The following is a 25,423-nucleotide window of genomic DNA, read 5'->3' as shown; positions in this document are numbered from 1 at the left end:
CTTTAAAAAAAAAAAGAAAAAAAAAAAAAAAACTGGGTGTGGTGCTGCACACCTGTGGTTCCAGCTACTCCGGAGGATAAGGTGGGGAAGGATGGCTTGAGCCCACATGTTGAGGCTACAGTGAGCCATGCTCACGTTACTGCACTCCAGCCTGAGGGACAGAATGAGACCGCCCGCCCCCCCAAAAATTGATACCTCTATGTACAGAATAAACAGGAAAAAGAAATGACACATTACTAACATACATTAAAAGTATAATGAAAGATAAAGAACTTAATGCCAGCCAGATGTGATGGCTCATGCCTGTAATCTCAGCACTTTGGGAGACCAAGGCAGGAGGATCCTTGAGCCCAGTAGTTCAAGACCAGCCTGGGCAACATAGCAAGAACTTGTCTCCGGGAAAACAAAAAAAAAACAAAAAACACCCCGCCAGGTGTGGTGGGGTTGGTGAGGTGTGCCTACAGTCCCAGCTACTCAGGAGGCTGAGGTGGCAGGGTCGTTAGAGCCTGGACAGTCAAGGCTGTAGTGAGCTGTGATAGCCCCCCTGCACTCCATCCTGGGCAACAGAGTGAGACCCTGTTTCAAAAAAAAATTTTTAAAGAACAACTTAATGCCAATAAATGTGACAATGCACATGAAATAGACAAATTCTTGAAAGACATAAACTAATAAAACTCAAGTAGTAGTAGTCTCAATAGCCCCTGTATCTACTAAAGAAATTAATTTGTGGTTTAAAAACCTCCTGTCAGAAAACTGTAGGCCCAGATGGCTTCAATGGTAAATGCTACCAAACATTTAAGGAAGAAATATGCCAATTCTATAGAAACTCTTACAAAAAGTGAAGGTGATAAATCATCTTAGTGTTTGAAGGAAGGCATCTGACAAAATCCAACATTCATTAATGTAAAATCTCTCAAGGAACTTCCTCAGCTTGGTAAACATTTACCAAAAGCACCTACAAATATCATACTTAATGATAAAAGACTGAATGCCTTGCCCCTATGATCAGGAACAAGGCAACAATGTCCACTCTCACTACCCCTATTCAACATTGTAACTGGGGGTCCTAGCATGTGCAATAAGACAAGAAAAAGAAGCCATACAGCCTGGATTGCCTACATAGAAAAATCACAAAGAATCCACAAAAAGCTACTGGAACTAATAAGGGAAGTTATGTGATCAATATACAAAAATCAAATGTATTTCTGTATGCTAGCAGTGAACAATCAGAAGTAAAATAAAAAATTGAATACTGTTAACATTTAAAAATTACTTAGGGGTATGATAAAAACTATGCAAGACATGTATCCTGAAAATTATCAAAGCTTGGTGAGAGAAATTAAAGCCTGAGAAAATAGAGAAATGTGTTCATGACATTGAATGAAAATGATACCTTATTTTCCAATTCATGGAAAATAAAACAGCAGTTTTCTCCCAATTTCAAACCAATTTCAGTCAAAATCCAGATTTATACAAAAAACTGATTCTAAAATTTGTAATTTACAAGGCAAAGGAACTCAAATAGCTGAAATAACTCAAAGTTGGAGGCTTCACACTAATTACGAAGCTACACAAAATATCTGTATTATAATACCACAGTAATCAAGACAGTAGTGTTGGTGGAAGTATAGACACAGAGATCAATAGAACAGAACAGAGTCCAGAAACAGACAACACATATATGGTAAACTGATTTTCAACAAAGGTGCAAAGGCAATTTGATAGAGAAAGGATAGCCTTTTCAACAGATGGTGCTGGAACAATTGGATATGCATTTAACAAAATAATAGTAAATTTGTTCCCATGCCCTGCACCATATACAATAACTAAAAATGAACCACAGACATAAATGTAAAATCTCAAACTACAAAACCTCTAGAAGAAAACAGAAAATCTTGGTGAACATGTTTTATGGGAAAATTTTATATACAACATCAAAAGCGCAATCCACAAAATACTGTTAAAATGGATTTTATCAAAATGAGTTATTTCTGCTGTTTGAGACACTGTTAAGAGAATTAAAAAACCAGCCATGGACTATTAGAAAATCTGTACACATTCCATATCTGATGAAGCATTTGTTTATCTGCAATTTCTAAAGAATTCTCAAAATTCAGTAGGAAAACCACCAAATGTAAAAGTGGGCAAAAGATTTGAACACGCTTTACCCATTACATGCCTGTTAGAATGGCTAAAATCTAAAAAGTGACAAATCCTAAGTTCTGGCAATAATGTGGAGCAATTTTACATATTGCTGGTGTGAACGCAAAATGGCATCACCACTGTGGAAAGTTGTTTCTTAAACATGCCATTATCGTACAACCAGCAATCTCATTCCTTGGTATTTACATAAATGAAATGGAAGCTTATGTTTACACAAAATCATGTACATGACTGTTTATAATGACGTTCTTCCTAATTGCCAAAAAGGGGGAAACAACCCAAACGTCCTTCAGCTGGTGAATGCATATAAATAAGCCTGTGGTGCATCCAGACAATCGACTGCTACTTTGCAATAAAAAGGAACTGATACATTCAACGTAGTAAATCTCAAACGCATCAATGCTTAAGTGAAAGACACTGGATTCAGTAGGCTACTTATGATTCCATTTCTGTGACATTCGGGAAAAGGCAAAACCATTGGACAAGAACATCAGTGGTGGTTTGGGATAGGCGGACAAGGGAGTATGGGGGAATTTTTCAGAGGAAAAGAACAGTTTTATACGACTGTAGGTATTTCTAGCACAGAATCGGGAGTCTGTGCAGTAAAATGAGTGATTATTAGACTGTTGGTTGGAGAAAGATTTGTCATCTTGACTTAACAGGTGATAGCTGAAACTTAGGGGGAGAATATTACAAAGCAAGAAGTAGCTTATGTCTAGAACCAACCTATAATGTAGTAACATTTATACTACTATGAGAAAATAATTATCAACTACTATACAAGATCAGTTAAGATGAAGACTGATCATTAGTGATACTTGACAGAGCAGTGTCAGTGCATTGGTGTGACTTGTTGAAAAATAAATTATGGTAGCATTGCTTATACACAATTAACAATGTATACAGTAAACAGTGTAAGAAATATTCAAGCAAATGGCAGACTGCAGAGATAGCAAATGCAGACCAGACTGTTAGGAAGGCAGAAAAGGGGCTAGAAGAGAAAGAGTTGAAGGAAAGCTTTCTTCAGATACTTAAGATTTTGTGGCCAGGTGCAGTGGCTCATGCCTGTTACCCCAGCACATTAGGAGGCCAGAGCAAGAGGACTGCTTGAGCCCAAGAATTCAAGACCAGCTTGGGCAACATAGAGCAACCCCATTTCTATTGTTAATTAAAAAAAAAAAAAAAAAAAAAAACACTTGTGAAGGTACATCTGTTGATAATAAAGAACACTGACTTTAAAACCCCCAAAACGTTTATGACTTTAAAGAATAAAAATAACAAGTGTCATGATAAAATATGTCTGGGATTTGTTTTAAAATAATCTGAGGAATGGAAGTGAATGGAAGTATAAATCAAACATGCTGAAGTAGAGGAATAGGTATGTGAGGATGCATTACGCTGCTTCTCTACTTTTGTATGTTTACAATTTCCTGTAATATATGTCTGTGAATTTGCTTAGTATGGTTTCTGTAAGCAAACATGGATGAAGCAGCACATGAAAAAGAATTTTAACCAACAAACTACCCGAAAATAATGTGACAGATGACTTTTAGAGGCTTTGGAGAAACTGAATGGTAAAGGCACTGTACAGCCAGTCTTTCTGGAATTCTGGCAGTGTCTTTCTCAACTGCAGCTCCTCATCTGAGCCACTGTCCAGAAAATAATTGAGTAACTTTCCTCAATTGTCCCAAGGATAATATATAGTTAACTAGTATCATTCTAGATTTTACTAATTTATTACCTACAATGAATACCTTAGGGAATTAAGGCCTACTTTTCTAGTGAAATCCCAGTTGAGAATGGCTGCTAAAAACTAACATTAGACTGAAAAAAAAGAGTATTGTATAAAATTGTACTTTAAAAAAGAGAAAAAGATGTGTCTAAGTGACTATCGGATAGCAACGTAATGCTCCATAATTGTAAAAAAATCACAAATTTGTGAACTCACAAATTACAGAAATGTATAGGTCAAAAGTACCTGTGGAAGAGCTTGTTAAAAATAGAACTACTCAGCCCCTTCTCAAATAGCCATCAGCCTCAGCCAGCTGAAAAGGAAAGTTGGCAGGTTATGTAACTTAGTATTTGTTTTCTCTGTAGATGTGTTCAAATTATTCCAGATAAATTACTTAACTCATTTAAGATTCTTTGACTTAATACTGGGCTGTGTGCATTTGCATTTTAAAATTTTTATATCTTTTTCCCACCATAGAGACTGAGAGAAATTAATAGTATGATACGCACAGGAGAAACTCCAACTAAAAAGAGAGGAATTCTTTTGGAAGATGGAAGTGAATCACCTGCAAAAAGAATTTGCCCAGAAAATCATTCTGCCTTATTACGCCGTCTCCAAGATGTAGCTAATGACCGTGGTTCCCACTGAGGTTAGTCTCTTGTATTGAAACTCTTTTCACAACATGTTTAGCCGCATCCTTTAATGCATCTAGATTATGGAGCTTTTTCCCTTAATCCAGCTGATCAGTTACAGCCTGTTAGTAACATGAGGGGATATTTTGGTGAGAAATGGGACTTAACTCCTTCCAGTATCCTTAGAACATTTTAATTCATCCCAACTGTCTTCTTTTCCCTACCATTCAGTGATTACTGTCAAGGCTGCTTAGAATCCAAACTTGGATTTTTGACTCTGACAAAGCTTTTAAAAGTACTACAAGAAAATGATGTGTACCCAAATGTGAGCATACGAGGCTTCTGTTGACATACTCCAACAGAAGAACTGTGTTTCAAGTTCACTCCTACCTGTTTTGTGGTCAGCTGTAGTCCTCATAAAAAGCAAAACAAAAATTAGGTATTTTGTCCTAAAACACCTGGTAGGAGTGTGTGATTTTTACATTCCTGAAACAGAACAAAGGAGAGCGCACCCAGGTTTGGAGGTCCTAGGTCACTAGCCCTCGTCTCCCATTCCCTTTGTGCACGTCTTCCCCTCTCCCCATTTGGTGTGGTGCAGTGTGAAAAGTCCTTGATTGTTCGGGTGTGCAATGTCTGAGTGAACCTGTATAAGTGGTGGCACTTTAGGGCTGTAAAATGCATGATTTTGTAACCCAGATTTTGCTGTATATTTGTGATAGCACTTTCTACAATGTGAACTTTATTAAGTACAAAACTTCCAGGCTAAACATCCAATATTTTCTTTAATGCTTTTGTACTTTTTTAAACTGTTAAAGCCCCTATAGTCACCTTTTGGGAATATGTTTTAATTTCTCCGGTTTTTTGTTATATAGGGATCAATCGGCTAAGAAAAGATTTTAAATCAAGTTGAATTGAGGGGATTAATATGAAAAATTATGACCTCTTCCTTTAGGAGAGTTATCTAAAAGAAATGTCTATTAAGGTGATATATTTTAAAATATTTTTGGGTGTTCCTGGCAGTTTAAAAAATTGGTTGGAGAATTTAGGTTTTTATTAGTACCATAGTACCATTTATACAAATTAGAAAATGTTATTTAACAGCTGTTGAATTATCTATACATACCTTTATTAATCACTATTGTTCCAGCAGTTTTCAAGTCAAATTAATCATCTTATTAGGGAGAAAATTCAATTGTAAATTGAATCAGTATAAACAAAGTTACTAGGTAACTTCATATTGCTCTGAGAGAAATATGGAACTTACACTGTTCAATTAGAATAGTGTTCTGCAAAAATATTTATAAAACCTCTCAAGATACTTACTGCTACTGTAATTTTATATGAAGATAAGTGTATTTTTCAATAAAGCATTTATAAATTAGCCTTTGTTTGGTTATATTGAGAAAAGGGTAGTTTCCTGCATAAATGGCAAAGAACAATCATTTATTGGTTTATTTTGTCTCTACTAAACACATTAGTCATTCATCATTTAAATACCGGACTTCATTAGAAACCGTTTTAACACTTTTTCTCCCTCCTGCCATAAAAATACAGTAAGTAATTTGCTTAAAAAAACAACACAACACTAGGAACAAGTGTTCTGGTTTCTCTCCCCCAACTAAAGACATTTCTCAGTGATTTCAGTTTGTAAATCAGTAAGACAGTGCAGGCTACAAATCAGTGCAGGCTGAAGACTGAGATTCAAATGATCTTCCACTTAAAAGTGCTGAGCTATGGAACCTGCTCTCTCTATACCTCTCCATTTCCTAACATATATACAACTGAAACCACTGATTTAAAAACTATTAAGTAGTGCTGAATTCTGTCTGCTCTATTAGTTTAAATGAATGCAACTTACCTTTAGCATTATATTCAGAAAAATACTTAAGCCTCAAGGTCCCCAATAATTTGGAGTACTGAACTAGATAACCACCCTAAGACACTTCTGACAGAAGTAATGCATTACTTAGAGACAGGTTTCCAAACCCTGCTGTTAGAACCTATGCATACATGGAAAACACTGGCAGTCAATCATTGTTCACACAGTTTTACTCTTCAGGCAGTCCTCTGCCATTGGTCAGCTTGAACTAGGCCAGAGTCCAGCAGGAAAGTGCATGGTGCACCAGATTCACCATCTCTTAAGTCGCCACTGTTTTCTCTTCTTTACTGAAAGGCTGTACTGAGCCAGGCTTTACCCATGACAGGCCAGCAACATGAACACTTTTATTGTGCTGTTCTTCAGGCTTCTTCTAGGCACAATCAAAACAGATATTAAAAAAACTACTGATGAGGAGACTTCAGCACTGTACAAACTTGTTTCCCAAAAAAGTTACTTGCATGTAATGAGCAGTCTCCAAATGAAGACATTTAGAAAAGAAACAACGAGTTGGCCATTTCATAAGTAGTTATCCACTTACTTTCTGAGTCAGCATCTTTTCTCTGGCTTCATCATGTACAGAAGGATTCCATGGAGAAAAGCTTAAGGAAGAGAAAAGTATTTAAAAACTATTTGTTGGCTGACTAAATTTCTATAACATTCATTTTGCAGTAATTAAGTTTCAAGCCAATTCCCCTAACTTAATAAAGAAGAGTGCTTTTTTTTGTTTTCGACAAGTATGTTTTAGACATTATCTAATTAATTTTCTCACATAACTATCCTTCATACATGAATGATCTCATTTAAGCCTCACACCAACCCCTGAAGTACTATTATTTAAAGATTAAGAAAGCAAAGCAAAATTAATTGCTCTGGATTACCAGAGCTAAAAAGTACAAAAGCCAAGTAGTCCATCTGCTGAGTCCATGCTCTTTTTTTTGAGACTGAGTCTAGTTCTGTCACCCAGGCTGGAATGCAGTGGTGTGATCTCCGCTCACTGCAACCTCCGCCTCCTAGATTCAAGCCCTTCTCCTGCTTCAGCCTCGCTGGGACTACAGGTGCGAGTTACCGTGCCTGGCTTTTTTTTTTTTTTTTTTTTACTTTGAGATGGAGTTTCACTCTTCTTGCCCAGGCTGGAGTGCAACGGCAAGATCTTGGCTCACTGCAACCTCTGTCTCCCAAGTTCAAGCGATTCTCCTGCCTCAGCCTTCCAAAGTAGCTGGGATTACAGGCATGCGCCACCACACCCAGCTAATTTTGTATTTTTAATAGAGACGGGGTTTCTCCATGTTGGTCAGGCTGATCTCAAACTCCCGACCTCAGGTGATCCCCCCCACCTTGCCCTCCCAAAGTGCTGGGATTACAAGTGTGAGCCACTGTGCCCGACCAATTTTTGTATTTTTAGTAGAGATGGGGTTTGGCCATTTGGTCAGGCTGGTCTTAAACTCCTGACCTCGTGATCCACCCACCTTGACTTCCTAAAGTGCTGGGATTACTGGCATAAGCCACCACGCCTCACCATGAGTCCAAGCTCTTAACAGCTATACTCCACTGCCTTCCCAAGCAGTACCAATGTTGCCAAAGAGCAAAATCACCAATTCGTCCATTCCCAATACTCCTCCAGACACTGTTCCTTAAATCAAATGTCATAGTGCTTCAGGAACCCACCATTCTCACGCTATTCAGTTTCCCTCCTTTTACCACATCTGAATGTCAGTGAGGGTGTGGCAGTTTGAGGGGCTCCAGCTAAAACTGCAAGCTGAAAAGAGTCCTGACATGTGAATGAATAAATACGTCATAAGGATCCCTGGGAAACCAAAGTCACCAGAGAATGTGCTGTCAGCACAGCCTGTCAGATGTAAAGGTTTAAGAGCCTCAGAGGCATCAGAATTCAAGTTGGCACCAAGTTATAAAGGTTGTAGGCTAACAGCTTATGCATGTGCCTTTTTAAATCCCTATTCTGAGACCACCTGGAGAAAGGAAGCAGTGTATTGGAAAGGACAGTAGACAATTCATTCGGGAGATGCACCACTTACCTAATTGCATAGGGGTCTTCTATTTTAGGTTGGTCAAACAAACGAGCAGTGCACACCTTAACACTGTCAACAACTTTACTTTTAAAAAGCTGAATATCTTTTTCATACCTGTGTTAAAAGTTTAAGTCAAAAAGTTACTTAATCTACTTAGCTGCATCTTCAAATTTATTTTAAATAACAAAGCAAAAGTTACATACAGTACTGCAGCCTCTGGGTTCAGGGGGCTTGCTGTATCAATCTTGTAGAAAACTCTCCTTGCATACATTAATACCTGCCAAATATGATTATGGTTCCGCCTAAAGGGAAACATGGCGTGATTACTGAGGCGTCCTTTTGCAGTATTATGTCACTAAAACAAACCCTTTACTTACTTACCTCCATTTTGCAAATGCTCTCTTCACATCCAGCTCACCTGAGGTGGGATCAACTAGCGGGTGAAAAACGGGAATATCGAACACCAAGCGCTATATTTAAATAAAAAGAGACGTGCCCTTTAATGGAAGCAGTGGCACTTATGAGACCCATAGGAATCGTGATAAAAAGAGCTTCAGGACAAGGCAGTCACGTTATTTAAAGCTAAAGAGCTGCCTCAAGAGGGATACTTAACTACTTTTACCATTTTCCTGAAAAACTAAATTTAGAGATGAAGCGGGGAAAACTCCCTCTCCACTAGAGCCTGAAGGCCACCATTCACCTGGTGAGTGCTGCAGGACGGCAGGCAGCCAGCCTCCCCTGCAGACCCTGAGCAGAGAAACAAAGCTCTGATGGCATGCCGGAAGCTGCTGCAAAGCACAGAAGTCCCCCTGGACAACTACTGGGTAGATATATCATAAAGGTACCAGGTCAGGAAAAGAACTAGGAAAGCTGTAAGCCCTTTTAGCCCTTCTCGCTGATCCACAAATGAAGCCAGACTGTGTCTCCAACTTACCGGACAGTCACCATCTGGATAGTTATCAGGGATGTAAACTGTAAACTTAAATACGCCATCTTGGTAAAGTCCATGCCGTATGAATATTACTCCAAACCACACTGTAGGAAAAAATAAAAGAGTTAAGGCCTAAATTTGTGTGGGAGGAACTAAATGTGCCCATAAATTAAGAATGAATCCTCATCTTACTTAATGCAGAGCGATAAGATGGCTGCACATACACGCCTGGTAGCTTCTGCTTCACAACCAAGGTACTACAACAAAAGCAGAGTAATTAATTTGTGTGGATACAAATGACACATGAAGATGAAACCACCCCACATTCACTTCGAGACAATGAATGGCCCCTCAAGGGGCAGCTGATGCCCAAACCCTGCAAGCCAAGTTCTCACAATCTCTCACCTGACACGATCAGAGCCCTGGCCCTGACCGCTGCCCACTACCAGCTTCACAGCAGCAGCTCACAGAGAAACAAGCAGGCCAGCAGGGGCCCCACAGTAAGAACTAAAGCCAAACAGGGAAAAATGAAGAATCAAGTTTCCTCCCAGAAATCCGCTCTTCCAAAACATCATCTTGGAAATCAGCCTATAGGTAATTCCAAATAATGCAACCCGAGGTAAGTTATGTACAGTTGAGGTCAATGAGAGTATCTGTAAAATTATGCTTTTGTGACTGTGGATGATCATTCAAAAACTTTTAAAATACAATGTTAGATAAATTACGATTTCTTGGAATTAGGTCACAAAGTTGTCATTTTACATTTTAATCACAAGATCCCACAGCAGAGGGCAATGTTCAGACTCGCAGTGCTGCCTGGGCAGGGCAGGCATCCTTGTGTGGCTCTCACACGCCCTGCTTTAAAACGGACCCCCTGATGCAGACACCTGAACTCTGTGGGCCTTGCCAGAAAACGGGAAACTAGGTGCTGAAAACAAGAAACAACAAGTGCACCGACACAAAACCTACACTGGTTCTTCCGGGACCCAGTTACCCACCCACAGCCATTCTGGTCACTAACCTGCCAATCCTAGATTTTATGAAGAACTAGTTTATCAGGCCTTAAGTTTATCATCTTTATTACCTACTTTCCATTCACTTATTTTTAATCATTTTTGAGTTATTATCTAGTTCATTTTTAAGTTGCTAAAATTTAGCATGTCAATAGCAACATGGCTGGCAGATGTCTCTACTACAGTGAAGTTTGCCAGAAAAGGCAGTTCTGTGTTCTAATACAGATTTAATCACCACAATAGAGGCCTGTCCAACTCGCTGCCCAGCCTCAAACACAAGGCCTCCATTATAGAGCCAAAGGGGCCATTACTACCAAATCACACCCAGCCAATTACACTGGGGCCTCAGACCCTCTGACCATTACAACATTAATACACTGAGGGAAGGGTCAAGGATGCCTTTTTTTAAAAAATTTTTTTTGGTTTTAAAAAAAAAAAAAAAGATGAGGTCTCATCTGTAATCTCAGCCCTTTGGGAGGCCGAGACAGGCAGATCATTTGAGGTCAGGAGTTTGAGACCAGCCTGGCCAACATGGTGAAACCCAGTCTATACTAAAAATACAAAAATTAGCGGGGTGTGGTGGCGTGCACCTGTAGTCCCAGCTACTCCAGAGGCTGAAGCAGGAGAATCACTTGCACCCAGGAGGCGGAGGCTGCAGTAAGCTGAGGTTCTGCCACTGCACCCCAGCCTGGGTGACACAGTGAGATTCCATTTCAAAAAGAAAAAAAGATGAGGTCTCACTATATGGCCTACGCTTGTCTCACATTCCAGAGCTCAAGTGATTCTCCCACCTCAGCCTCCTGAGTAGCTGGGACTATAGGTCCACAGCTGGGAAATTTTTAATTGTTTTTTAGAGACAGGGTGGTCACTCTGTTGCCCAGGCTGGTCTTGAACTCCTGGGCTCCAGTGATCCTCCTGCGTCCGTCTCCCAAGTAGCTGGGATTACAGGCACGAGCCACTGTGCCTGACTCAAGGATGCTTTTAAAATAACTGTATACAAAAGAATTTTTAAATTATGGAAATTAAGAATTATCCAAACTTTCTGTCCTTTTAACAAATTCTCGAATGAAATGCCATCTGTGTCTGTGCAGTGCTGGAGCCCCCGTGTGTGCCAGGCACCACAGGGTCGCTGCCAGCACTCTGCACCCTGCTTGGCTTCTTGCACTCCACAACCAGGCACAACTGCAGCCCAGCTGCAGACCTCGGTGACCAGTCAGCGTCTTCCTTACATGGAGCCCACATCTTTGTCTCTTCCCTAGAATTGCCAAGTCCTGCCTTTGGGAGTCATATAGAATAAATCAGATCCTTCCTTGTGACAGACCTTCAAAATATATTAAGACAACTTTAATACGTGCTTAAACTTTCTCTTCTCCAAGAAAAATTCTCCAGTTCCTCCAACTGTTGATCCCTAAGGTCTGGCTTCCTGGTCCGTCCCTGCTAGGCCTTGTCCTCCATCTGTCAGGAGGCTGACTACAAGGCGACAACCAAATGGAGCACCACCTTCCAGATACGCCTGACCAAGAAGGCAGAGACGGCCACTCTCCCACTGTCCTGCTCTCCAGAAAAATCTCTCCAGGAGGCAGGTTCCTCACTTCACATAAACCAAGACCGCATTTATTAAGTTCCTAATCTACTGTAGGTTCTTTTTTTTGAGATGGAGTCTCGCTTTGTCGCCCAGGCTGGAGTGCAGTGGCAAAATCTTGGCTCACTGCAACCTCCACCTCCCGACTTCAAGCGATTCTCTGCCTCAGCTTCCTGAGTAGCTGGGATTAACAGGTGCCCGCCACCACACCTGGCTAATTTTTCTATTTTTAGTAGAGACGGAGTTTCACCATCTTGGCCAAGCTGGTCTTGAACTCCTGACCTCGTGATCCACCTGCCTCAGCCTCCCAAAGTGCTGGGATTATAGGCACAAGCCACCGTGCCCGGCCAATCTACTGTAGGTTCTTAATAAACCTTAGTTTCTTCCTTTTTTTACTCTCCAACACAGACATGGAAATTAAAGTATCCTCTGCCTTTAAATCGTATTCACCCGAGCTCTAAAGAATCTTTAAGAGAGGCTATTTTTATAACTCTACCTAGGTCTTGGTTAAAAAAGATTTTATCACCAGCAATAGCCTATAGTTTTATATTTATTCAGTCTGATACTGGAAAGGGACAGGTTTGAGCTTTGAGATTAAATGTCTGCCCTTTACTGCGTCCATCAGAATACATTTCATTCTTCACTTTAAAGGATCGTTCCTAATTTAACCAAATAGTTTGTTAAGAACTTACAATTCTGCAAGAAGAGAGTATTCCAGGTAGAAGGGTCCATAGGACGCATGCGTGCCATTTGTTGACTGTGCTGCTGGGGCAGGAGACGTAGGCTTAGTTATGGGCAAAGCATTTTTGGGAATAGAAGGCAGCTGTTTCTTTGGTGCAGTTCGTGGAGGACTGGTTTTCACGTCCCCTGTTAATGTCTTCTCTTCACCTTCAGATCGCTATACAAGATGAAGTTGTAAGAATACCTGTTAGGATGATTCTTAAATCACAAGAGTACATTATTAGCTCCATGGCCTAAATGCTGGAATTGCTCCTTTACAAGCACATTCTAACACCATGACCAAAATGACTAGAAAGTCCTTTGGGCAGGCAGGTCATATAAAGAGAAGACAAAGCTGAAGCAAGATCAAGGCATTAGAGAAACTCTTTCATATAGGGAAACTCATCCTATAAGGATGATACAATCAGTGTGTACAGGATTAACTGAAACACACAAAGAAATGGTTTTTCCTAGTGGCCCCAAAAAGAGGGCAAGGGGTTTCTAAGCAATTAGACAACTGTACAAGGCTAGAAAAGTCCCCCAGCACTTAGATGCTACAGAAGGTTAGGTGCTAAGCAGCTCAAAATAGTGTGGATGAAATTAGTCACTGCCTGTTAGCACTTGGGTTAGAAACAAAGAGTGAAGCTATTCTCTCACTTGCTTGGGTCTGATTTTGCTTTGTCCCTACTGGGTGTTTTGACATTTCAAATATCACCAGCATAAACCGTCATCCTTCATCAAAGACATAGGTCGACATGAGTCAGAGACTCAACTACCATCTCATAGGTACTTCCTTGGCGCAAGTACAACCAAAGGCTGTTTAATTAGCTATATAAAAACATGTATATCATATGCATTGCTCTAGTGATGGGTACATCTAAAGGCCCTGACTTCAGCACAATACAATATGCCAATGTAGCAAAACTGCACTTGTACCTCATTACTACGTACAAGGAAGGAAGAGATGTATGTCATGTACATAGAAAAAAAGTAATAGTGGTGTTTGTTCTCCTAAAGGTGGGATTATGGTTTTTCCTTTTTTTTTTTTTTTTTTTTTTTTTTTTTTTTTTTTTTTTTTTTTTGAGATGGAGTCTCGCTCTGTCACCCAGGCTGGAGTGCAGTGGCGCGATCTCAGCTCACTGCAAGTTCTGCTTCCCAAGTTGACGCCATTCTCCTGCCTCAGCCTCCCAAGTAGCTGGGACTACAGGCGCCCGCCACCACACCTGGTTAATTTTTTTGTATTTTTAGTAGAGACTGGACTTCACCGTGTTAGGCAGGATGGTATCAATCTCCTGACCTCGTTCGTGATCTGCCCGCCTCAGCCTCCCAAAGTGCTGGGGATTACAGGCGTGAGCCACCGTGCCCAACCGGTTTTTATTTTTTTATTTGCTTATTTTAATCTTTCCTAAAATGAAAAAATATTTTTTAAAAAATCATTTTATTTAGAAAAATTAAATTAGTGCCCATCAAGTCTGACTTAATGATATCAGACTAGCCTTTCCCACAGCTGTTCTAACTGTAGAACCTTGTAGTAGAAAACTACAACATGTCACAAATTTCATCATGTGTAAATATAACCTCAATCATCTTAGAATTGTGATGACCAGAACGATTTCTATTTGTGATGCAATCCCAGTCTCAGAAACACACTTTAACCAACAAAATAATTACTTCTCAAGAGTGTAAGACCTTAACTAGAAAAATCAGGTAATTTTGTCAAGATTACAGGTAACCGTGACAGATTATTTTAGCCTTCATTCTGACCCTGTTTTCAGACACAGAAGCAAATGGGTTTCCTTACTGAATTTATCACTATACCTACTTTGCGTACAGAGCTTGTAGACATGCTCCAGAAAGGGTTCATAACGTGTATTCCAAACAAAGAAATTCAGTGGCGTGTCATCCAAATCTTCTGTCTTCAGCATTCACTTTACCTTAAAACAAGATGGGGAAACATAGAAACAAGCCAACACCAACAATTAAGAGTTTTTTTTTTTTTTTTTAGATGGAGTCTCGCTGTGTTGCCCAGGCTGGAGTGCAGTGGTGTGATCGTAGCTCACTGCAACCTCCAGCTCCTGAGTTCAAGTGATTCTCCTGCCTCAGCCTCCTGAGTAGCTGGGATTACAAGTGCCTGCCACCATGCCCAGCTAAGTTTTGTATTTTTAGTAGAGACAAGGTTTCACCATGTTAGCCAGGCTGGTCTTGAATTCCTGACCTCAAGTGATCCACCCACCTCAGCCTCCCAAAGTGCTGGGATTACAGGCGTGAGCCACCACGCCCGGCCAACTGTTAAGACTTCTGAAATGATGAAAAACTAATTATGATACCCTGGATATACAATATGTTATATAACAAAGGGTTGTAAAATCCTAGGAAAGGGTCTTCAGGCATCTTCAGAAATAGTTTCCTTCTATACCCACTTCCTTTTCTGGTTCTAATTTCTTTCACACTTTTAGACATCTATAAGAATCTGTGCACCAGGTCCCTTGGCCAGGATTCAGATTACTCAGTGACACAGATGAGCCTTGGTGCCAGAAGTTCAGAAGATACGGACAACAGTTGCTACTAGCACATCTCGGCATTTAACTAACAGGAAAGCCAGATTCAGAATGCACTGTACCCACATACACAAAAGTTGTATCACTGTTCCCAGGGTTATGGGAACAAACAATAAAGATACAAGGAGGCTGATTTAAGAGCTGCTTTAACTCACTTGAGTACAAAATGATTCCTCCAGCAAATATTAGCCAAAGAAATAAGAGAAAACAGGGAAGGCAGAGCACACGTATGTCACTAAGACGACAGAAGAAGTTACCCGAGTCCTGTCAGTACCATCCCCCAATAAACTGCCTTCTACAACTTCGAAACATACATAAACTGCAGGATCATGTACTTAAGGAACTGCCAAGCAATCCAGACAAATACAACAAGAGGCACGCAAGAGCGACGGCAAGAGAGACGTTTCACAAGTACAGATCTTCCAGCCGAAGCTTCAAGTCGTGGATAAGAAAGCATGTATCAAAGCTCATAAAGTCAGTGGGTCATTTACTAAAAATACAAAGAAGCAAAGGAAAAGCAACCAAGCCCAGCTGTAAGAACAGCAACTTCTTTGCCCTGGTGATTTTCCCCCAGGCTCTGTTACCTTTAAAGCAGAGCTCCTTCTCTGAATTCCTACTTGCACCAGTCAAAAGGCTGATTTGAAGGTGAAAAGGGTCAAAACTAAGCAACGTTTTCCTAATTTCTTAAGCAGGTCATGAGCAAACTATGTACTAACTGTCCCCAGTCAGCAATAATTTGTCTTTTCTGACGAGCTTGTGACATCCAGGGACGTACTCAACCCAGGTCATCCATACCTTGCCAGTGCCTATTATTGCTGTTTTCTTTTCCAAAAGAAAATGCCACCCAGTAATTAAATCAGAGGAATGAAGATCCTGGTTCTTCTACTAGCATGGATAACATCCAATAAGTAAAAACAGCTCTCCGCAAATCTGCCTTTAAAGGTGAGTATGACACAGTGAATACACTTGGGATATCAATAATGTGCGGGGGAATGTTCCCGTTTGGCTCAAATGAAGACACTGATTTTCAGACTAGTAGTAATGTGCAGCACCCCAGTGTCCTCTAGGACACACCTAACACGGGACTCCACCACATACATTTAATGGGTTGGTGCAAACCTGTAAAGTCTCTTTCAGGTCAAACACGTTAGGATTCTCTTTAAGAATTCTCCTTTAAGAATCCAATAAATTAGGCCGGGCGCGGTGGCTCAAGCCTGTAATCCCAGCACTTTGGGAGGCCGAGACGGGCGGATCACAAGGTCAGGAGATCGAGACCATCCTGGCTAACCCGGTGAAACCCCGTCTCTACTAAAAAAAAAAAATACAAAAAACTAGCCGGGCGAGGTGGCGGGCGCCTGTAGTCCCAGCTACTCGGGAGGCTGAGGCAGGAGAATGGCGTGAACCCGGGAGGCGGAGCTTGCAGTGAGCTGAGATCCGGCCACTGCACTCCAGCCTGGGCGGCAGAGCGAGACTCTGTCTCAAAAAAAAAAAAAAAAAAAAAAAAAATCCAATAAATTTTGTCCCCAGTTCTGCCTATCATTAAGCAGGAGGTATTGTCTTCTGCTGCTTAACTTTGCCATGGATCTTTTAATCCAATGTTTCCAGCAGCAACATAATCACGAGACAGTGTAGTACACTTTTCAGGGTCTAGTCTAGGACAAGCACAGCATACATGTTCTGAGAAGAATGACATAGATGGAAGCATGACATAGGTTACATCCTTGTCATTGGGAAACAATTTTAGAATTTCTGCCTGTTCAGCCACGGCTGCATTCCTTTACATCACCCAGCTTAGAAGTCTGGGTCTTCAGCCTGCGCGAATGATAGTGCATGGCAGAGCTAAAACTAGGCTAAAACATGAGTGCTGCTGTTACTCTTCATGCCACAGCGCACTCACATCACCCCGAATCGGACTTAAGAAATTACACGTTAAGAGGAGACAGAGCAGCGGCCAGAAAAAAGATGAAAACGGCCCGGGCCAGGCTTGCTGGGGACAGCAGGGACCTGCCGCGGCCTCGGACCGGCACCCTCACCGCGGGCAGAAACCCGTCTCTGAGCACTCAGGGAATCTGGACAAACCTGTCTCGAGGTGATGCAAGGCGGGGGCCCTGTCCTGGCCTCGCAGTTAGCTCGAGGCTGGCCCGGGAGCCGCGGGACCCTCCAGTTGGAGGCTCTGGGGCCTGGCGACGCCCCCTTAACCAGAGCTCGGGATCGAGACCTGGCCGGGGAGGGCGGGCACGGGCTGGGGCGAGCCAGCTGGGCCTGCCTCTCTCCCTCGGGCCGGGCCGGCCCAGCTTGAGCCGCAGTCCCCAGCAGCGGTCCCGGGCTGCGAGGCAGCCAACGCAGCAGGTGCCTGCAAACGCGCACAGGTGCCCGGCCCCGCCTCCGTGTCCCACTGCGGCCGCCGTCGCCGCCGAGTCGCGAGTGCCCAGGACGAACAAATGCCGGGCATGTGGAGGCTGGCGGCCAGATTTACCGACACCTCAGTCCTCGCGTACCTACCAGCCTGCCTGGCAGTGCGCCTCCCCCCGGTGCCTTCAATGCAGAGCTCCTGGCTGCCGAGCGCCGTCGCGGCCCGACAGCATCTCCGGCCGCAGCGCCAGCCCTGCCCCTGCTTGATCCCCGCCCCGCCCCACCCCACCCTGCCCAGCCCTCCGCACCGGGCTCCGCCCCGTGGTGCACGCTCCTGGGGCCCGAGGCTTCCGTCTTGCCTCCCGGCGCCAACTGGCTCTCACACCTGCCCGTCAAGGACGTTCTTCCGGGGGCGTTGGAAAAACCGCACTCCGTCCTGCAAATCAAATCACCCCAGTTTGGGTGGGGCTGCACTTTACCCTCCCCTTACGTAATAGCGCCTGGGACGGCCTGTCAGTCATGGAAGTATCGGCCCCCGCCCGGGGAGGGATGGGCAGAGACAAACAAGCGCCGGGTCACAATTGGCCAGGACGTCTGCCAGTCACGATGGAGACCCGCCCGGAGGTTTGTGCGCTCAGGCCACAGCGCAATCGCCAGGCGCAGGGGTTGGGGTGCAGGATGGCGTCCCTGACCCAAGCTTTGTGGGAGGGCCGGGCGGCGAGACTACTCCGTGGCTCCCAGCGCAGGGTCCTACTGCTTTGGGCGGCGCTGCGAGGCCCGAGGCCGCCACATTGGGCCCACAGGGTTGCAGGTGTCAGAAGGACGCTTGGCGTAGGGCCAGGAAACGCCCGTTTGCTCGATCAGTGCAGGAGCTGAAGGGAGCTCAGCTGTAAGTCGGCGCCCGGCACTACAGCAACCAGAGGAGCCTTGTAAACCTGTGCTTGTCGCCCCAGCCTGCAGCATCCGAGTGGGGGCCAGGGGCTGGGGGAAGGGGGGAGGCTGAGGACCAGGAATCCACATTTGTCACGGTTCCCTTGCTGATTCTGGCGCACACTAAAGTTGGAGAACCTCTCCTATGGCAACGTAGTTCCTGGTCTTTTTTTTTTTTTTTTTTTTTTTTTTTTTTTTTTTTCAGTTTTTTGTTTTTTTAACTCACAGGCTTTCACTTGGATCTCCTGTCTCCTTTCCCATAGAGGTCTCTCTCTGGCCTGATTCTGTGATCGCTGCCAGCGGCTTTCCAGGCCTCTTCTTACCAACGGTGCCTCCCCGTGGTTAGTCCCTCCAATCTCGGCACTCCACTTCCACAGTTGGGCGACAGCCCTCTCCCCGCAAGCCACTGCCCCTTCTCTAGACACCAGAGGCACTGACCTGTCTGTGACACCGCCTCAGTGTCTTACACTCATAAGAGAAGACACATTCTCTGGCTGGGTTGTTTGGTCCATTTTTGGTTGCCTCCGAGATCCGGTAAGTGACTTATTGAAGGGCAGGAAGCCAAATTCTCCTGATGTTAATCCCAGGGGTTGGTTCTGAAACCCAGCTTCCTCCCCCAGCTGAAAACACTTCTGAGCCACTTCCTTTTGTCCACTTAGGACACATTTAGGAATGTTACAATGCCTTTTAATACGAGTCTTAATACAGAAAGGCAGGCGAGCAGGAAATCCTTTTTTAGGCCACAGGTGGTGGTTGGCACCTCTGTGGCCCATTTCCTCCCAATCTTCTTTGAAGCTCATTATCCTCTTCAAAGCTTTTTTTCTGCTTTCATCCTTTCCCCAACCTTCAGTTTTCACCGAGGGCGCACATAGGTATTTCTCCAGCTCACATCTATCCACTGAGCTTCCAGTGCATGTCGTCAGCTGCCCACTTGGCACCGGATGCCTCAGACACACACTAGCATCAGACTGCACATGGCAGAAAAGCCAACTCAAACCGGCTTACTTAGCAAGGGGATTTCTCTCGCATGAGAGGCTTGTCTCCAGAGGTGGTGCCCTGGTCTTCAGGCTCTGCTTTCCTTGCAGTCCCTGGAATTGTACTTTCAGGCTGGTAGCAAGATGGCTGCAGCACTCCAAGCACACCCAGGATCTCACAAAATTAAAAGTATCCCTTTCTTCCAGTGGTCCCTTTTGAAATACATGAATACTTTTCCCAGAAGCTCCGCAGAAGAAATGCCCGCAGGTTTCAATGGCCAGAAATAAGTCTCTGGCCACAACAAAACCAGTCAGCGGCAAGTGGAGTGAGTCCGCCATGATCGGCTTGGGCTGAGATTTTCCCTGGATCTCTGCCTGGACTTGAGGCAGAGGAGATCCATGATCAGATTTGTATTTTGAACACATCACTTTGTGTGGAAAACAGATTGTAGAGGCACAAGGGTCACGGAGCAGTTGAGAAACCATGGCAGTAGTTCAGGCAACAGCCAATCGCATGAATTTGAAGGTAGAGATGGAGAATTGAATGAGTTCCAGAGATGTTTAAGATAGGATGATATCGTTTACATATGGCTTGACCCTTCCAAGCCTCATGTTGAAATGTGGCCCCCGATGTTGAAAGTGAGGCCTGTGGGAGTATTTGGGTCATGGGGGCTGATCCTTCATGAAAGGCTTGGTGCTGTCCTGGCAGTAGTGAGTTCTATTAGTTCCCGAGAGAACTGATTGTTAAAAGAACCTGTCACCTTCTCCTCCCCCGACCCCTTCTTTGTCTCTTGCCAAATGATTCCTGCTGGCCTCTCCTCTGCCATGAGTGGAAGCTTCCTGAGGTCCTCACCAGAAGATGCTGGTGCCATGCTTCTTATACTAATGTACTTAGCTGCTTCTGTCTTTCATTTGACATATGTGTATTGCATACTTATGACATCTAGGCTTTGAATGCTGGGGAGGCAATGGAGAACAAAACAGACATTGTTCCTCCTCATCGAGCTATGGGAGATAGATGCCAGTCAAATCATCTCCCAAATCAATGGCTAATTGCCTCAAGGAAGTGGGCAATGAGCCAAATAAACCTCTTTTTTAAAATAAATGACCCAGCCTCAGGTATTCCTTTAGAGCAACACTGATGGACTCATACAGGTGGGATGGACAGAGCTTGGCCGTGGACTAGGTATGGGGGATGAAGAGGCAGATATGGCTGACACCTAGATTTTTAGCATGAGCTACAGGAGGGATGGTGAGGCCATTCACTGAGGTGAGAAACAGTGAACCACACGCAGGTTTGGAACAGTGGGAAATGGGGAAATCTGGGTTCTGTTCGGGGTGCTTCTGTAAGCACTGTTGCCTGTGTACCCGATACCCGCTTCTGCCTTTTTCATTACTGACGGAACCTCCATTTTGTTGAGGAATTTAAGCCCTTCAGTGGTTCCCCAATGGGCAAAGACAAAACTCCTGCCCATGTCTGTGGTCCAGCCCCGGAGGCCAGACTCCAGCCGCTCTGGCATCTTCCAGGTCCTCGGAAGGGAGATGCTCCCACACCTCCCTACCACAAAAGGGGCCTTTGCAGTGAACGTTCCCTTTGCCTGGTCCATCCTCTTGTCTCCCCTACACAGATCTCAGCTCTAACACCACTTCCTTGGGGGCAATTTGCTGTTGATTTGGGAGATGATTAGTGTCTGTTTCCCACACTGTAAGCTCCCGGGGAGGAACCATTTTATCACTTTCTATTGTCTCCCTGGCACCCAAAAGCTAGATGTTGTAGGCACGCAATAAATATTTGCCGAATGAAGGACAGAAGCAACTAAAGTACATTTGAAACACCAACCTGCACGCCCACAGCTCTGCACCAAGAAAGCAACTCATTATGAAAATCAGGATGATTTATTCAAAAGGAAATGAGGAGGTGGCCTCAAGGTACCATTTCTTTAAGACTAAAACATAAAGTGCTGAGAAAAATCTCAATGGACCCAAAACCTTACCTATAAAACGTCTTCAGTCGCTTCACATTACATTTACTATTCTAAATTTTTGAAGCATATTTGATATATTTGCATCAAAAGGTTCTCTTTGCATCTGGACTTAATAGATATGTGATCTGAGTATTCAGGACTTCTGCTCATGTTCTAATCAGCAAAATATTCCCTGAATCATACATCTTTCGGACTCTGGAAAAGTAATTGTACAAAGCAGTTTAAATCACTGGCTTACTACTAAAGCCCTTCAGAGAAAGAAGGAAAGGATAAAATGACGAAGGTTAGTTAAAATGCATATGTTTTATACACAGGCACACATATAAGCCAATGTTTTTAGCTCAATCCATTTGCCCCCAAGTCCTTTTCTGAAAAGTAGATTCCTGTATACATGTGACTGATTACGTATACTGTTCAAAATATGAGAGGATCTAGCTATGCACATTAATGTCTTAGAAAAAATATAATTAGCACATTAAAGCCACGACTTTATGGGTAATAATGTTTAGGATGAGACCAAAGTAGGCATTTAGTGTTTTTTTTTTTTTTAAGTAAATGGATTTAAGGGAGGATATCAGATAATTGTCCTGTAGTTAATAATGATCCTCAGACATGACAGAAATCACACATTTTTAAGAATCATTGAAGGTTTAGAAATACTGCTATAGACGGATGATGTGGCTTTTTTCCTTTCCATATCCTCATCGAGCGATACAGTTCTTGCTTGTAATAACATCACAAATGTGCTTCCAGGTTTCGGTTGCATCATGTTGTCCTCCCTGCCCCATTACCCATAGCTCCCATCCCTGAGTAAGTGGGTGCGTGGGTGGAAGAATGAATTTTACAGAGAGACTACAACATTTCAAAATGAAATCAGAGTAGCTGATGGACCACTGTCTTAAGGAAAAGCAACCAATATATGATACTGCTGCTCATTCAGGGCTGAAGAGAACTGATTTCCTTTTACAATCAAACAGCATTTTGAACATGGCCTGACACCACAAATAACCCCCACTCCCTCAGCACGCTGATGACCGTACCCACAGTCATAAAAGCAATGTTCTCTTTGATTGGGAAACCACCTCACTCTGTGGTTTCAAAGCATTTGGAATGATGATAAAGGCTTCAGTTAGTTTTATCTAGAGTGGCACACTCAGAAAACCAGAGAGAGAGAAAGCAATACTCATTCAGGGAAGGGGACTATTCCAGGCACAGACACTTCTTCTTTCTTGCAATAGGTAAATAGTGATTCCGTGAAAGATAGGGAAGCTCAGTGATCTTGAGTTACCCACCCAAAGCAAATGACACTGTGACCATCATTTATTCCAATATTTCACTATAAAAATGCTCAGTCATACCGAAAAGTAGAGGACAACAAACTCCCTTACGCTCACCATCTACATTCGGCAATGTTAATGTTTTGCCGTATTTCATCTTCCTATTTTTCCTCCTGAGTCATTTAAAAATAAGTTGCCGTCATCATGCCCTTCAATCCTTAGTGCTTCCCAGGGTGCTTCTCTTCAGAGCAAGGACACTCCCTTACGGAACTACAGTGCCAGTCACCCCTAAGAAAATTCACATTCCTAGACTTTTGTATGCTTTTTTTTTTTGGTTTTTTTTTTGAGACAAAATCGTGTTCTGTTGCCCTTGCTGGACTGCAGTGGCACAATCATGGCTCGCTGCAACCTCAGCATACTGGGCTCAAGCAATCCTCCCACCTTAGCCTCCTGAGTAACAGGGACTACAGGTGCATACCACCACACTGGGCTTTTTTTTTTTTTTTTTTTTTTTTTTTTTTTTTTTTTTTTTTTTGTAGAGACCGGGATGCACCATGTTGGCCAGGCTGGTCTCAAAATCTGCCTGCTCAAAATTTTGCCTCCCAAAGTGCTGGGATTACAGGCATGAACCACCGCACCTGGCCTTCAGACCTATGAAAATTGCCCTAATTGTCACACACCAAGAAAAATACTTCTATAGTTAAGGACTGAATGTTTGTCTCTTCAAAATTTATATGTTGAAAACCTAATAACTAATGTAATAGTATTTGGAGGTGAAGCCTTTTGGAGATGACTGGGTCATGAGGGTGGAGCCCTCATACATGGGATTTGTGCCCTTATAAAAGGGACCCCAGAGAGCGACCTTCCTTCTTCCACCACATGAGGACACAGTGAGAGGATGCTATCTCTGAAGAAGCAAGAACTCACCAGACTCCTAACCTGCCAGCACCTTGCTCTCAGACTTCCCAGCCTCCAGGACTATGAGAAATCGATTTCTGCTGTTTATAAGCTGCCCAGTTTATGGTATTTTGTTCTAGCAGTCCAAACAGAGTAAGAGTTTTTTTCTCTAAACCAGGATTCAATCAAGATTCAGTCATTGCATTTGGTTATATCTCTTTAATCTCTATTCTAGAACAGCCCTCCCACATTTTCTCCCCCAATAATATTGACAATTTGAACAGATCAACAGATCAGAGTATTCTGCATTTTGGATTTGGCTGGCTGTTTTCTTGTGATATTTACCTTGATCCTCTATCCTTGTATTTCTCATTAACTGTCAGGTGTGAAGGCTTGATTGGATTCATCGTTTTTGGTAGGAGTGCTTCATGTGTGAGAAGCTTACTGTGGCTCCTGGAGCTGTCTACAGGGTTTCCCTTTGTCCCCCACTATAGAGTGCAGTGTTGCGGTCAGAGCTCACTGCAATGTCAAACTCCTGGGTTCAAGCGATCCTCTTGCCTCAGCCTTCTGAGTAGCTGGGACCACCGGCGTGTAACACCACCTCACCCAGCTAATTTTTTTTTTTTGTAGAGATGGGGGTCTTGCCATGTTGCCCAGGTTGGTTTCAAACTCCAGGCCTCAAAGCCATCTTCCCATACTGGCCTCCCAAAGTGCTGGGATTACAGGTGTGAGTCATGGTGCCTTGCTGAAGCCACTGATTTAGTAAGAATTGCATCCTAATGGTTCTGCATGAACCAACGATTAAAAACAGAAATGTACTCTGCTAAGAAAAGTTACCTGAACATCTGGAACTGTACAATAGTCAGTAAATAATGAGGCTTCCGGGAGGGCATTAGGGTACTTCCTACTTCCCACTTAATTTTAAGACTGAATTCCTGGCAATAACTTTGTTATTATGAATGTTGAAGTCCATAACCAAGACTTTTATGCTCACGGCCCTTGCTGCCTACTTCATGCTAGCCAAGTGGAATCCAGTTTTAAAATATGCGGGATGCGGTGCAGGAGACACGAGGTGGCGAACTGCGGTTGCCCTGCTGCTGAACTTTAGTGAGGGAAGCCCCGGCTTGGGTGATTACACACTCCGCACTCGGGTATTGCCGCATCCGACCTCTGGCCAAGTCAGGCCTCAGGTCCCTGATAACTGGTATGCCCTAAACTCGCTCTGCAGAACATTCATTTTTTTCCCTCTGATGTGACAGGGTACGAAACATTCCTTAATGTGCCCAAGAAGAGGAAATAAAGACTACTGGAAAGAATATTAAAGCCAGGCACACAGCTTTTTTCTCTGGGAATGTGAATAACACAGCAAACGTGACCGCAGAGAAACGGTGGCTGTACACCTTACTGGGCTCGCATGACTGAGAAAATTTGTATTTTTCTCAGTCACAGGCAGCAGCTTCTACATGTCCCTTTCAGGAAACACTTAGCCGGTTGGTCAACCTTCCCCTGTTGTAACTCAACCTGCTGGGTGCGGTTGAGGAACTCACGGTTTAGGGAACTCCGGCTGGCGGGTGCTTGAGTGCCCTCTGGTGGGTAGTAGGAAGAATGCAAGTGGCAAAGCCGAAATTATCTTCTCAAGTTGCTCACAGAGATTTTAAACAAACTCATTCTCTTAAAAGAAAAAAATCTGGAGTCTACATTGGCATTCCTAAAAATCATTCCTAAAAGTTTTATATTTTCCTTAACCAAAGGGTTGAATAGTCTCAAGGCA

General features: G+C 43.2%; 3 protein-coding genes across 11 annotated transcripts in view; 2 read left to right on the top strand and 1 right to left on the bottom strand.

Moving 5' to 3' along the window:
- Positions 1-10,779, top strand: part of RBL2 (RB transcriptional corepressor like 2) — a 127,440-nt gene extending 116,661 nt beyond the window's left edge. For 5 of the 6 annotated variants that reach the window (XM_050774891.1, XM_050774888.1, XM_050774886.1 and 2 more), the window contains one exon: positions 4,373-5,908. In XM_050774891.1, the coding sequence (XP_050630848.1) occupies positions 4,373-4,543 (171 nt within the window). In that variant the 3' untranslated portion in view covers positions 4,544-5,908. Of the gene's footprint in view, positions 1-4,372; positions 5,909-9,565 lie in introns of those variants that run through there. The other variant, XM_050774887.1, reaches the window with a different exon arrangement.
- FTO (FTO alpha-ketoglutarate dependent dioxygenase) overlaps positions 1-25,423 on the top strand; it is a 674,514-nt gene that overhangs the window by 44,647 nt on the left and 604,444 nt on the right. The window lies entirely within an intron of this gene.
- On the bottom strand, positions 5,950-17,916 carry AKTIP (AKT interacting protein). 4 transcript variants are annotated; one of them, XM_050774898.1, is made up of 10 exons: positions 17,898-17,916; positions 14,502-14,613; positions 12,652-12,857; positions 9,557-9,621; positions 9,368-9,468; positions 8,815-8,903; positions 8,637-8,735; positions 8,440-8,547; positions 6,945-7,005; positions 5,950-6,776 (listed from the first exon to the last, which is right to left on the bottom strand). In XM_050774898.1, exons 2-10 carry the CDS (start codon positions 14,541-14,543, stop codon positions 6,666-6,668), a joined length of 882 nt encoding a protein of 293 aa, XP_050630855.1. In that variant the 5' UTR covers positions 14,544-14,613; positions 17,898-17,916; the 3' UTR covers positions 5,950-6,665. The 4 variants fall into 4 exon arrangements, with proteins under 4 accessions (XP_050630855.1, XP_050630853.1, XP_050630856.1 ...); XM_050774896.1 differs by lacking the exon at positions 17,898-17,916 and adding an exon at positions 17,740-17,885; XM_050774899.1 differs by lacking the exon at positions 17,898-17,916 and adding an exon at positions 17,740-17,885 and having other exon boundaries at positions 5,950-6,773.

This window comes from Macaca thibetana, chromosome 20 (assembly GCF_024542745.1).
Source record: "Macaca thibetana thibetana isolate TM-01 chromosome 20, ASM2454274v1, whole genome shotgun sequence".
NCBI classification, from domain to species: Eukaryota; Metazoa; Chordata; class Mammalia; order Primates; family Cercopithecidae; genus Macaca; species Macaca thibetana.
Note: the sequence above shows the minus strand (reverse complement) of the source record. Positions and strands in the feature narration are given on the sequence as shown.

Excerpts from the sequence above, each read along its gene's own strand:
- AKTIP (XM_050774898.1), bottom strand. The coding sequence starts at position 14,543 with ATGAACCCTTTCTGGAGCATGTCTACAAGCTCTGTACGCAAA. Across the intron at positions 9,469-9,556 it reads ATCTTATCGCTCTGCATTAA|TGTGGTTTGGAGTAATATTC; the intron begins GTAAGATGAGGA and ends TTTTTCCTACAG. Across the intron at positions 6,777-6,944 it reads AAAAGATGCTGACTCAGAAA|AAGAAGCCTGAAGAACAGCA; the intron begins GTAAGTGGATAA and ends GATTGTGCCTAG.